The sequence below is a fragment of the Oncorhynchus gorbuscha genome, linkage group LG09 (genome assembly GCF_021184085.1).
Source record: "Oncorhynchus gorbuscha isolate QuinsamMale2020 ecotype Even-year linkage group LG09, OgorEven_v1.0, whole genome shotgun sequence".
In the NCBI taxonomy this organism is placed as follows: Eukaryota; Metazoa; Chordata; class Actinopteri; order Salmoniformes; family Salmonidae; genus Oncorhynchus; species Oncorhynchus gorbuscha.
Genome location: NC_060181.1, coordinates 48404106 through 48419155, shown reverse-complemented (window position 1 = coordinate 48419155; position 15050 = coordinate 48404106). Strand labels below are relative to the sequence as shown.

The 15050-nt window shown below is 41.8% G+C and overlaps 1 protein-coding gene across 4 annotated transcripts in view; it reads right to left on the bottom strand.

The window, feature by feature from the left end:
• LOC124043724 (dachshund homolog 1-like) overlaps positions 1-15050 on the bottom strand; it is a 284092-nt gene that overhangs the window by 51554 nt on the left and 217488 nt on the right. Inside the window, exons 4-7 of one of the 4 annotated variants that reach the window (XM_046362622.1) lie at positions 3110-3282; positions 2877-2969; positions 2357-2558; positions 1805-1945 (exon numbers count right to left, since the gene is read on the bottom strand). In XM_046362622.1, coding sequence (XP_046218578.1) covers positions 1805-1945; positions 2357-2558; positions 2877-2969; positions 3110-3282 — 609 coding nt within the window. The remainder of the gene's footprint in view (positions 1-1804; positions 1946-2356; positions 2559-2876; positions 2970-3109; positions 3283-15050) is intronic. The other 3 variants (XM_046362623.1, XM_046362624.1, XM_046362625.1) reach the window with 3 other exon arrangements.

Genomic DNA, 15050 nt, shown 5'->3' with positions numbered 1-15050 from the left:
ACCACACAAACCCAACCCCAGCACAACTCTAAACCATCATAGAATACTAAAATATATTATTTGCATCCTTTTATGTTTAACTCACAGCATTATACATTTGTATCTGCTCCTTGTTTGAGTAAAATTGTTTTATACATGTTTCTAAATCTTACTCAATAGAGGGGAATGGTAGTGGAATTCATCTATAGTATAGAGACATATCTAAGCATTTAGTAGACTACTTATCATAAATAAAGGTACATTTTCACCTAGTATTTACTAAGATTACTTACCTATCTGGTATTTGCTACAAGTAAACCATAAGTGAACAAGTAGTAATCCTTTTTTTAAATCAGTTAAAATAATTTACAATTGTATTGACATATCTAAACATAAAAGTTTTTTTCAATATTCAATACATGGTTGCATTGAGGTTGTCATAACCAAACAAAATGACTTATGGAGCATACATACATGTATGGAATGTAAATACGATACATTGCAAGGTATAGTGCCTTTAGAAAGTATTCACACCCCTTGACTTTTTCCACATATTGTTGTGTTACACCCTGAATTAAAAAATATGATTACATTCAGATTTTGTTTGTCACTGGCCTACACACAATATCACATAATGTCAAAATGGAATGATGTTTTTCGACAAATTATTAAAAATTAAAAGCTGAAATGTTTTTGCCGAGAGGAAGGAAACAGCTCAGGGATTTCACAATGAGGCCAATGGAGACTTTAAAACAGTTAAAGCGTTTAATGGCTGTGATAGGGGAAAACCGAAGATGCATCAACAACATTGAAGTTACTCCACCATACTAACCTAATTGGCAGAGGTAATACTTGCAAAGAATGTGGCCAAGCTATTAACTTTTTGTCCTGAATACAACGTGTTATGTTTGGGGCAAATACAATACAACACATTACTGAGTACCATTCTCCATATTTATAGTGGTGGCTGTATCATGTTATGGGTATGCTTGTAATAATTAAGGACTGGAGAGTTAATTAGGATTTTTTAAAACTCAGAATGGAGCTTAGCACAGGAAACATCTGAGAGGACAACCTGGCTCAAACTGCTTTCCCCCAGACACTTGGAGATGAATTCACCTTTCAACAGGACAATAACCTAAAACACAAGGCCAAATCTATACTGGAGTTGCTTACCAAGAAGACAGTGAATGTTCCTAAGTGGCAAATCTGCATGCACATCTATGGCAAGACTTTAAAATGGTTGTCTAGCAATGATCAACAACTAATTTGACAAAGCTTGAAGAATCTTGAAAAGAGTAATGGGAAAATATTGTACAGTCCAGGTGTGCAAAGCTCTTACAGACTTTCCCAGAAATAATCACAGCTGAAATCGCTGCCAAAGGTGATTCTAACACTTATTAACGCATGGGTGTGAATACTTATGTAAATGAGATATTTCTGTATTTCCTTTTAAATACAGTTCAAACCCCCGAGCTGACAAGGTACAAATCTGTCGTTCTGCCCCTGAACATGCAGTTAACCCACTGTTCCTAGGCCGTCATTGAAAATAAGAATTTGTTCTTAACTGACTTGCCTAGTTAAATAAAGCAACAAAAAAAAATATATATATATATATATATATATATATATATATATATATATATATATATATATATATATATATATATTTAATCCATTTTGAATTCAGGCTGTATCACAACAAAATGTGGAATAAGTCAAGGGGTATGAATACTTTCTGAAGGCACTGTATATGTATGAAAATAAGACACATATCTTACCTTTGTCAACGTGAATATAGGTTTTTCAATAGGACACGTCTTACCTTTGTGAATGTGCATCCTCTTTGCTTCGTGACTCATGTCGTGGGCCAGGTCTCCTTCTTTAGGCCCAGGCAGAATGCTAGGGGAGAGGCCCAGCAGAGCTTGGTTCATTTGGTTCATAGAAAGACCATTCTGATGTATGGCTGGAGAGGAGAGAGAGAGTAGTACAGGTGAACTCGAATATGTCTTTGTCTGTTCGAATTGACCTGTATATGCCGTTTTTGGAAATGAACTTCTAACTATCAAATTTTGAACACGTGGATGATTCAGAATACGTGTTTTTCAATTCTGGTACTAAGGAACCCCTAATGTACAAGGATTTGTTCCATCCCAGCACTAATAGACCTGATTAAACTGATCAAGTGTACTAATCATCTACCACTTGATTTGTTGAATCAGGTGTGTTACTGCTGTTGGGCTACACACCCAGTGAGTAACTAGGACTAGGATTGAAGAGCACTACAAATCCCAAATCAATCAATTTATCGGTTCAGTACAACAAAAACAACAATATCAAAATTGGGTTAGTGGGTTAGCGGGGTGGGTTTGTTTACTTGCGGAACTGAACACGCAGTTAGCCAGTCTGACTCGTTGCATGGGGAGGGAATAGGGGGACGTACGTATCCTGTCTGAGGAGCTCTCTGTGTGGGCCGGTGAGCTGGAGACACTGCTGCTGCGGTGGGACGACGGGTGGCTGCCGGGCCTCCTGCCGTCCTCTAAGGAAGGGGTGGGGGAGGGACTGTCTGGGACGCGCTCCTGTCAATGACAGAGGGACATCAGTGACAAGGTCATCAGTGACAACTAAGGTCCATGAAAGTAGATTCTATGTAATCAATGTACATTTCCATAGTGCTTTTCACTCTGTCATCGCAGTCAAAAGTTCAGGATAAGTAACTTTAAATGTCCAGAGCTGTATGTTAGTTATACACAGTGTGTGTCCATTCTGCCAGTCCATCTCAATGACTGTGGTGACTATTCTTCAGGGCATGCTCTGTTTGTTGCTGTATCATGGCAGCCATTTTGTAATGTGTTTACTATACATTTTAGTAAATTAAGTCCATTCTAGCGGTTTACCTTGATTACTGAGGTGACCATTCTGCAGGGCAGGCTCTGCTGCTGTGCCACATCGGCCATGTTGGAATATAACAGTGTTTCCCAATCCTGGTCCTGGGGACCCAAATGGGTGCATATTTTATTTTTGCCCTAACAGTAACAAAGTTATGGGTCCTAAGGATAAGGATTGGGAAACACTGTCATATAATATAATACTTTCTAGTTTAGTATTATGTTTATTATACACAGCTTACCTTGATAACTGAGGTGACCATTCTGCAGGGCAGGCTCTGTTGCTGTGCGACGGCGGCCATGTTGGCGATGGTGCTGAGGTGGTTCATCTGGCTCATTGCCATGGTGACAGAAGCAGGGGGCAAGCTGCACGGGATCAGGGGGTGGGGCATCATCATGAAGGGCAGTTCCAAACCTACAACAGGTGAGAAAGGTGATTGGTTAACGGAAACCATGGTGGATTGGTTAATCTGGATTGGAGGAAATTTATAGGTTAATTGGTTAATTTGACATAAAGGTAACCATTAAGGGCTGGTTTCAGTCATAACCTTCTACAATGTTAAGATTTTTGTTAGACCATAAGAAAAACTTTATCTAAATGTAACTGTAAAACCCTATTCACATGTGACTAGTATTACTAGAGAATGTTATGTAATTCTTAGCCCAGAATGTCCCTTATTCCAGAGTTGTTGTTTTTCTTCAAAGCTGATCCCTGTGAATCATATTTTTTTCAATAAATGGACAGTTATGACGGAAGCCTGGAGTTTTCTTTCTAGGTGTGAAGATATTTCAACAAGTCCCGGTGATAATGGGGCAACACTGATAACTCCAGCTTGGTTCCCAAGTTTAGAAACCATACCAAACCATCTTTGGTATATTGTCGCCATACCATTTGAATTTAGGAAGCGTGGTCATAATCACTATTTTATGTTGGGATATTTTATTAGAAGACATCCTACAGTAAATGCCCCCCAGCCTTCAGATGTGAGCTAAACGGTGCACTTGCACTTGAGATTAGTTTTTAGGCTAAGGATGACAAAGTGAATTGATACTTTCCTAATGTTTAGCTCAGTTGTATGCTGCTGCTTTGCCATCTATTAACAGCAAGGGTTGCATTAAATAGAGGCAATATTTTTTACTGATGTATGTTGGCGATGTTCAATTAATTCACACAAAACATATAAACAAAAGCATTTACTGTGAAAGTTGACACATGTAGGCCCTTCATATATAGGCTATGAAAAACTATTTATCGAATCAGTTATTGTTTTCTTGCTCAAAACGGGAGCAACACCTGTCAAACTCAGACATTTCTCTCAAAACACAGGGATGTCAATTAGCACAGGACTAGTATTATCAGCAGAAGCTTATTCTGTCTGGAATTGTTACTCTCCTGCCATGTAAAAATAACTGACATGGCAGATTTGGACGGGGCTAAAATGACAGATGTGGTGTTTTGTGCTCGTGCACATAATTACATTACCCGACCTCCCCCAGTAAGACTAATCCTGTTCGAATAGGGCTTAAAACTGCAAATAGCGCATTGTAGATTTGATTGAATTAAGATTTACTGAAATATTCTTTCTCTCATACCGAGGTGGGTGGCCATGCTGGTATAACCTACAGGTCACTGATACTGACATGCCATGCAATGACAAAATAACAGAATAAAAATATTATTATCAAACAACACTACACTACTTTACTCTAATAAATTTAGCGGGATGAGTTAAACACGGTCCTTCGCTACAGTATATTTTGAGGTGTAAATGTTTAAAAACAGATGTTAATAATAGATACCATAATTGTAATGAAAATGGTAATGATGATAACAGTAGTTGAAAGCCAAACGTTTCCACAGCCATAAAAGGCACATCAATTATTCTGTGGCTGAAAAAAGGTCCACGTTATGGAAATAGGGCTCACTACTTACACATAAAGCATAATCTCAGGCTGCATCACAAATGGTACCCTTTTCTTTATACAAATAGGGTGCCATTTGGGACAAACAAAATAAGGCAATCATTGGAAGCCATTTACCCAAATGACTTGTTAAAACACGTAAATAGCAAAACAAGTATCTTCAGAACTACAGTGTGACAAATGTCTACAGGCTACTGTATAGTGTATAGGGCCTAGGATAGTGTGGACTTAGGATACTAGGATACTCTTACAACAACAGGGAACTTTCAATTCATTTCGGCTCTGTTCTGTGATCTGCATTGGCCACCGTACCCCATTACAAGATCAGATATCTAACAAATGTTTCAAATTACTACATTTTGGCTCTGCAATTAGTGATCTAATTGGTCAAAGTGGAGAGATTACTTGGCCAGAAATGTAAGGAGTGCTCTGCTGTGCCTTTAGGTGGTACAGTATAATGAAAACGGTCTAACTTTCAAAGAACATGAACACAGCTAGGTGTGTGTTCCGGAAACCACACGCACCCATTTGCCTGCATAATTTCCAATCCCCCATATCTGTTTTTATAAATATATTATAAAATATATATATATAAAAAAAAATATATATATATATATAGTACCAGTCAAATGTTTGGACACCAACTCATTCCAGGGTTTTTCTTTGGTTTTACTACTTTCTACATTGAAGAATAACAGTGAAGACATCAAAACTATGAAATAACACACATGTAATCATGTAGTATCCAAACGTGTGTTAAACAAATCTAAATATATACACTGCTCAAAAAAAATAAAGGGAACAACACAATGTAACTCCAAGTCAATCACACTTCTGTGAAATCAAACTGTCCACTTAGGAAGCAACACTGATTGACAATACATTTCACATGCTGTTGTGCAAATGGAATAGACAACAGGTGTAAATTATAGGCAATTAGCAAGACACCCCCAATAAAGGAGTGGTTCTGCAGGTGGTGACCACAGACCACTTCTCAGTTCCTATGCTTCCTGGCTGATGTTTTGGTCACTTTTGAATGCTGGCGGTGCTTTCACTCTAGTGGTAACATGAGACGGAGTCTACAAACCACACAAGTGACTCAGGTAGTGCAGCTCATCCAGGATGGTACATCAATGCGAGCTGTGGCAAGAAGGTTTGCTGTGTCTGTCAGCGTAGTGTCCAAAGCATGGAGGCGCTACCGGGAGATAGGCCAGTACATCAGGAGATGTGGAGGAGGCCGTAGGAGGGTAACAACCCAGCAGCAGGACCGCTACCTCCACCTTTGTGCAAGGAGGAGCAGGAGGAGCACTGCCAGAGCCCTGCAAAATGACCTCCAGCAGGCCACAAATGTGCATGTGTCTGCTCAAACAGTCAGAAACAGACTCCATGAGGGTGGTATGAGGGCCCGACGTCCACAGGTGGGGGTTGTGCTTACAGCCCAACACCATGCAGGACGTTTGGAATTTGCCAGAGAACACCAAGATTGGCAAATTCGCCACTGGCACCCTGTGCTCTTCACAGGTGAAAGCAGGTTCACACCGAGCACATGTGACAGACATGACAGACATGACAAAGTCTGGAGACGCAGTGGGGAATGTTCTGCTGCCTGCAACATCCTCCAGCATGACCGGTTTGGTGGTGGGTCAGTCATGGTCAGTCACTTGGCTCTGTCATAACCTCACATGGTCTCTCCTATCATTGCTATGCAGACGACACACAATTAATCTTCTCCTTTCCCCCTTCTGATGACCAGGTGGCGAATCGCATCTCTGCATGTCTGGCAGACATATCAGTGTGGATGACGGATCACCACCTCAAGCTGAACTTCGGCAAGACGGAGCTGCTCTTCCTCCCGGGGAAGGACTGCCCGTTCCATGATCTCGCCATCACGGTTGACAACTCCATTGTGTCCTCCTCCCAGAGCGCTAAGAACCTTGGCGTGATCCTGGACAACAAACTGTCGTTCTCAACTAACATCAAGGCGGTGGCCCGTTCCTGTAGGTTCATGCTCTACAACATCCGCAGAGTACGACCCTGCCTCACACAGGAAGCGGCGCAGGTCCTAATCCAGGCACTTGTCATCTCCCGTCTGGATTACTGCAACTCGCTGTTGGCTGGGCTCCCTGCCTGTGCCATTAAACCCCTACAACTCATCCAGAACGCCGCAGCCCGTCTAGTGTTCAACCTTCCCAAGTTCTCTCACGTCACCCCGCTCCTCCGCTCTCTCCACTGGCTTCCAGTTGAAGCTCGCATCCGCTACAAGACCATGGTGCTTGCCTACGGAGCTGTGAGGGGAACGGCACCTCAGTACCTCCAGGCTCTGATCAGGCCCTACACCCAAATAAGGGCACTGCGTTCATCCACCTCTGGCCTGCTCGCCTCCCTACCACTGAGGAAGTACAGTTCCCGCTCAGCTCAGTCAAAACTGTTCGCTGCTCTGGCTCCCCAATGGTGGAACAAACTCCCTCACGACGCCAGGACAGCGGAGTCAATCACCACCTTCCGGAGACACCTGAAACCCCACCTCTTTAAGGAATACCTAGGATAGGATAAAGTAATCCTTCTCACCCCCTCCCCCCTTAAAATATTTAGATGCACTATTGTAAAGTGGTTGTTCCACTGGATGTCATAAGGTGAATGCACCAATTTGTAAGTCGCTCTGGATAAGAGCGTCTGCTAAATGACTTAAATGTAAATGTAAATGTAAATGGGTGGCATTTCTTTGGGGGGCCTGCACAGCCCTCCATGTGCTCGCCAGAGGTAGCCTGACTGCCATTAGGTACCGAGATGAGATCCTCAGACCCCTTGTGAGACCATATGCTGGTGCGGTTGGCTCTGGGTTCCTCCTAATGCAAGACAATGCTAGACCTCATGTGGCTGGAGTGTGTCAGCAGTTCCTGCAAGAGGAAGGCATTGATGCTATGGACTGGCCCTCCCGTTCCCCAGACCTGAATCCAATTTAGCACATCTGGGACATCATGTCTCGCTCCATGCACCACAGACTGTCCAGGAGTTGGCACATGCTTTAGTCCAGGTCTGGGAGGAGATCCCTCAGGAGACCATCTGCCACCTCATCAAGAGCATGCCCAGGCGTTGTAGGGAGGTCATACAGGCACGTGGAGGCCACACACACTACTGAGCCTCATTTTGACTTGTTTTAAGGACATTACATCAAAGTTGGATCAGCCTGTAGTGTGGTTTTCCACTTTAATTTTGAGTGTGACTCCAATTCCAGACCTCCATGGGTTGATAAATTTGATTTCCATTGATCATTTTTGTGTGATTTTGTTGTCAGCACATTCAACTATGTAAAGAAAAAAGTATTTAATAAGAATATTTCATTCATTCAGATCTAGGATGTGTTATTTTAGTGTTCCCTTTATTTTTTTGAGCAGTGTATTATATTTGAGATTCTTCAAAGTCGCCACCCTTTGCGTTGATGACAGTGTCAGGTTAAGCTAGGGGTCATGATCAGGGCTGTACCAAAATGTTTGATGTATTATAATAATTGATTAGGCTTATGTTGTATTAATAGAAGGGGAGGGGTTATAAGACCCCCCCCCCTCCTTACATTTATAGTGTCCTAGACTACAGATTAAGAATATACAGTATATATTCATTATAGAGGTTTAGTATTGTTCCACAGTTGTTTTCTAGTTCTCTCTCTCTCTCTCTTATAAAGAGACCCCTCTGAGAAATGTGTGACTGAGACATAACTCTGCAGGGGTGTGTAGGACATAAGACTTGTCAAACATTCTACAAGAAATCAACTTTGGGGAGTGGACATTTACTGCTACATTTTTAGATAACACTAAAAGCCATTGTTTATAAAGCTTTGTAGGCACGGTAAAAAGGTAATGACATAGGAAGTGACATCACCAGGACTGGACTTCGGGTTAAACAAAACAACTTGAGACCCTTTATTTGATACAGAACTTACTCAGAAACATGCATTATGTTCCTGTTGTGAACTTCTGTCTGCAATTGCATTAATACAGGTTTTTGAATGATTTAATTAAATAAATTGTTATAATGCTAATTTCACCAATGAGCCAATGATTGACAAGGACGAAAGGAACGAACCCTAACAACAGCTTTGCACAAAATAGAATATAGTAAAATTTGTTGTGACGTGACTATCATTAATGTGATGACGGTTATTTTATCAAATTAATTACAGTGGCTTGCGAAAGTATTCAACCCCCTTGGCATAGTTTTGATGTCTTCGCTATTATTCTGCAATGTAGAAAATAGTACAAATAAAGAAAAACCTTTTAATGAGTAGTTGTGTCCAAACTTTTGACTGGTACTGCTTATATATTTGTATATATTTTCCTTTACTATTTCCCCTAACCCTACCACCCCTCCCTAATTGGAGTAAAATAATGGACCACAATAACTATGCTTCTACTGCCAGCTTATACATACTATATACATTTTACGAACACAGTATATTTGACTTTAGTTATCTTTTATTTGTTTTTAGTTCCATGATTCAACTACCCTCAACCCCTCCATCTATCTTTGAAGACCCTTCCACCACTTCTTTGGGGGACATTGAACTTGGCGGGATGAAAAGTGACTGGGAACATTTTGGTCTTGTTCTTTTGCCACTCAGATGCTTCCCCCTGAAGTAGTTTAAAGCAAAAATCTAAAAACCAGTTTGGCTCTATAGAAAAGAAGAGAAAAAACACAGCTAGACCCACCACACAAAGCTAATCCACAAAACAACTGCTTTTGCGAGAAAACATCAGTTGCCAACAAGGGGTAAGGCAATCTACACCGCAAAGAAAACCTCAAAAGAATAGGGCTGTGGAATGAAAGACAAGAGGTATTCCTTCTCTCCGTTGTTCCCTCCCATTCCTCCAGAATCTTGATGATTTCCTTAAGAAAGATGGCATGCAGCATCCAAGTGGCAAGCATTCCCAAACATGAAGAAGGTGAGGGAGAAAAAAGCCAAGGCGTGCACCTTCGGTCCCACCAACTTTGCCGTTGGATCTTCGTTTCTGAATCAATTAACTCTCCACATCCTGGGCTCAATTAAAACAGTGCCACAAAGGGCCTGATGTCAGGGGTACTTACAGTGAGACATCATGGAGAGGTCCACTGTATGTATGTGTGTATCTACATTTCCAATGCACTCAAGGGCCAAGGGGGAGCGCTATTCTGCCTTTGAGGGATACACACGGCGAAGTGCACAAGCACACATGCAGCGCAGGCATGTGCAAGAACACAGACCGAAACACACACTGCGTCTGACTTACATCTTCAGGAAATCAACATACAAATAAGAGGATTTAATTTTTAAAAAATTAAAATGTTTTATGCCTGAGACTGATATGACTTTGCTTTTGTCATTCAAATACTGTTTTGTCAATCATAGTCCTGAGTGATGTCTCTTGTGTTAACCACTGTATTGTACTTCTATGGTATGTCTCAGTCTGAAAGGCACGCACACGCACTCGCACACACACACACACACACACACACACACACACACACACACACACACACACACACACACACACACACACACACACACACACACACACGATCTCTCTCAACCATTTTCAAATTATGTTTCCTCCATAAAGGACCATTCAGTTGACTGTAGGGGAACCTGCTGTAGGCCAAGATGAGTTCATACAGTCCTTTTATGGGGGATTGAAAGGCACTGGGCACACAGAGATTGGTTTGGATTGGTTGGATTCAATGTAAAAGATGAGGTGTTGTTGGAACATAGCTGAGTGTTTTATTTGTTTATTTGAGTGGGTGTTTTTTTTCAGACATATTGTTGCTGGCTTTGTTTTGGAAGGGATTCAATTACTTTTCCCAGGTACTTACAGTACATGATGAATTTATACTGAATGGGTTGGAATTAGATTGGCCAAATATTGTCATTTTAAATAATATGGACATTGGTATGTGTGCGTGTGTGACTGCATTGTTTGTTTTGACCCCTTTCAAAAAAATGTGAACAATCTGAAAAGGACCTAACTTGATCAACATTACAGTAAGTGAGGTTTTAATTTAACCACATCACTAGATGCATTCGTTTGTCAGTTACTGTTATTCGCCTATACAGTGGTTCAACTTCAGCGAGTTTATTCCCATGTGTTGCTTTCCTAGTGAAAGGCATAAACAACAGCATTTTGAGTAATTTACCTGGAGTAAGCCCTAGGGACTTCTAAAGGTAAACTCCTACTTAGCTACCATCATTAAAACAAAATGAATTAATACGCAGGCAAACAGCTCAAGCTATGGGTAATACAGTACTTTGGAAGTGCACGCATGAATAAGCAACAATCCAAATCATGGAGGATAAATGGAATGAATTCAAACACCCTTCGGAAAGATCACATGATTAAAAAGGGGTGGTCAGACAGAAACATGTGGAGTAGGTCTGGAAAATGACAAGCAGGTTCAAGTATTAATACAAAATCAGTTGATGAAGGGTTTAACATGATTAAAAAGAGGGCAATAATTGCTACCTCTTTCATGGACTAAAATGACTGAGTCATTAACTTAAAGTGGTACAATATCCTCTATTGTTAATATTTCTGGTGTTCTAGCGGTGTGTGTGTGTGTGTGTGTGTGTGTGTGTGTGTGTGTGTGTGTGTGTGTGTGTGTGTGTGTGTGTGTGTGTGTGTGTGTGTGTGTGTGTGTGTGTGTGTGTGTGTGTGTGTGTGTGTGTGTGTGTGTGTGTGTGTGTGTGTGTGTGTGTGTGTGTGTGTGTGTGTGTGTGTGTGTGTGTGTGTGTGTTAGAGGTCGACCGATTATGATTTTTTCAACCCCGATACCGATTATTGGAGGACCAAAAAAGCCGATACCGATAAATCGGGCAATTTATTTATAATAATGACAATTACAACAATACTGAATGAACACTTACTTTAACTTAATATAATACATCAATAAAATCAGTTTAGCCTCAAGTAAATAATGAAACATGTTCAATTTGGTTTAAAAAATGCAAAAACAAAGTGTTGGTGAAGAAAGTAAAAATGCAATATATGCTATGTAAGAAAGCTAATGTTTCAGTTCCTTGCCCAGAACATGAGAACATATGAAAGTTGGTGGTTCCTTTTAACATGCGTCTTCAATATTCCCAGGTAAGACGTTTTGGATTGTAGTTATTATGGGAATTATAGGACTATTTCCCTCTATACCGTTTGTATTTTATTAACCTTTGATTATTGGATGTTCTTATAGACACTTTAGTATTGCCAGTGTAACAGTATAGCTTCCGTCCCTCTCCTCCCTGGGCCCGATCGAGCAACACAATGACAACAGCCACCATCGAAGCAGCGTTACCCATGCAGAGCAAGGGGAACAACTACTAGAAGGCTCAGAGCGAGTGACGTTTGAAACGCTATTAGCGCGCACTAACTAGCTAGCCATTTCACTTCGGTTACACCAGCCTCATCTCGGGAGTTGATATGCTTGAAGTCATAAACAGCGCAATGCTTGACGCACAGCGAAGAGCTGCTGGAAAAACGCCCAAAAGTGCTGTTTGAATGAATGTTTACGCGCCTGCTTCTGCCTACCACTGCTCAGTCAGATACTTAGATACTCGTATGCCTGTATGCTCAGTCAGATTATATGCAACGCAGGACACCCTAGATAATGTCTAGTAATATCATCAACCATGTGTAGTTAACTAGTGATTATGATTGATTGTTTTTTATAACTTAAGTTTAATGCTCGCTAGCAACTTACCTTGGCGTACTGCATTTGCGTAACAGGCAGTCTCCTTGTGGAGTGCAACGAGAGAGAGGCGGGTCGTTATTGCGTTGGACTAGTTAACTGCAAGGTTGCAAGATTGGAGCCCCCGAGCTGACATGGTGAAAATCTGTCATTCTGCCCCTGAACAAGGCAGTTAACCCACCGTTCCTAGAACGCCATTGAAAATAGGAATGTGTTCTTAAAAGACTTGCCTAGTTAAATAAAGATTAAATAAAGGTGTAAAAAAAAATAATAATAAATGTAAAAAAAAAATGGCAAATAGGCACCCAAAAATACCGATTTCCGATTGTTATGAAAACTTGAACTCAGCCCTAATTAAACGGCCATTCCGAATAATCGGTCGACCTCTAGTGTGTGTGCGAGCGTGCCTGTGTGTGTGTGTGTGTGTGTGTGTGTGTGTGTGTGTGTGTGTGTGTGTGTGTGTGTGTGTGTTAACAGTACTCCTGATGGAGACAGCTATTCTACCCACCTTTTCCTACAATAAGGAATCCTCCAGTGTGGGAATAATGGAAAATGAATCCAAAAGGTATCCGACTGAAAACCTAGCCTTCCGAATACCACACAGATCTCTGTCAAGCTGCCAATCGTCAGGTTTAGCTCTGGAGTAGCTAGATTTCCATTGAAATCTCTTCAACTGAATGATTTGTTGTTTGTGGAGCAAAACAGAAACAAAAGAGAGAGAGATGACATTTTCAGCCACAGCTCAGGTTCAGATCTCTTTTTTCTCTAACTCCCACTGTCCAGGGAAAGTCTCATGACAAACAATAAAACAAACAATAGTTGATCGGAGGTCGCCGCCAGGGCCTTGAGTAAAAGCTCCAGTATTTAAGCGACCGCCGGTGCAAGCCAGGGCAGAGTGGTCTCCACAGATGCTAGAGCTAATGAAGCTGTCTGTCTGTTATTTACCTTCTTTTAACTGGAAAAGGGGGATGAGATGTACAGTAAGAGATAGCAAGGACTGGAGAGGATCTGTCCAGGCCTCTCTCTCTCTCTCTCGCTGATTAAGTAGGACCGTGCGAACGACGGGGGAATGTGAAATTGGTGGACAACACAACCAAAGCTGAAGAATCCTTATGTTTGCTAATATATGGCTTGTTGTCAAGCCTATCTGTCAAACTAAAACACATTTGAATGTGGTCAGAGCCTTTGATTTGGATTGGGAAAGACACAGGGTTGATTTGTACTGTGTTGCTAAAAGCCTCCTTTTGCTTACATGGTACAGAGATGTGTTTTTCTTCTGATATGTCAAAAAACTATAAATGGCAGTTTTAATCAAATTTCTAGAATTACTTCTTGTACATTCACATACTCCAAAACAATCTTGGCTTTTTTACTAAATGCCCCTGAGTTGCTACTGCATTGCTCAGACAAAGGTGAGATCATGGTCTATAGGTGTGGAACTTTTTTGTGGTCGTGTTGGGGGATTTGTTGGGTTTTGCACCCAAATCCCATAAATAAACGATTAGCTGATGAAAAGAAAATGGTTTGTGTCCAAAACAGCACCCCATTTCCTGTATAGCGGGTACCATTTGGGACGCAAGCCAATGGCTTTGAGCTGTAGGCCATTTTAGTGGTCTCACTGTCATGCAGGTGAAAGAGGACCCAAAAGCGACTTGGCGAAAACAGAGTCTTTAATCCAGTAAAGTAAATACAAACAAAAAAACAACTTTCACTCGAAATGACGAGGACAAACTGGAGACTCGATCTTGAACAGCAGGTGAACAGCAGGTTGCCTCGGGAAGGCACTTGAACCAGACAGACTCAGACACCTGCTCACCACGCAGCATCTGAGGAAAACACGACACGACAGGGCGATACACAATCACAGCACGGTGAATTCTAAACAAGGAACCGACAGGACAGGAACGGAACACAAAGGAAGAAATAGGGACTCTAATCAGGGGAAAGGATCGGGAACAGGTGTGGGAAGACTAAATGATTGATTAGGGGAATAGGAACAGCTGGGAGCAGGAACGGAACGATAGAGAGAAGAGAGAGCGAGAGAGTGAGAGAGGGAGGGGGAGAGAGAGGGATAGAAAGAGGGAAAGAACCTAATAAGACCAGCAGAGGGAAACGAATAGAATGGGGAGCACAGGGACAAGACATGATAATAAATGACAAACATGACAGTACCCCCCACTCACCGAGCGCCTCCTGGCGCACTCGAGGAGGAATCCTGGCGGCAACGGAGGAAATCATCAATGAGTGAACGGTCCAGCACGTCCCGAGACGGAACCCAACTCCTCTCCTCAGGACCGTAACCCTCCCAATCCACTAAGTATTGGTGACCCCGTCCCCGAGAACGCATGTCCATGATCTTATGTACCTTGTAAATAGGTGCGCTCTCGACAAGGACGGGAGGGGGGAGGGAAGACGAACGGGGGTGCGAAGAAAGGGCTTAACACAGGAGACATGGAAGACAGGATGGACGCGACGAAGATGTCGCGGAAGAAGCAGTCGCACAGCGACAGGATTGACGACCTGGGAGACACGGAACGGACCAATGAACCGCGG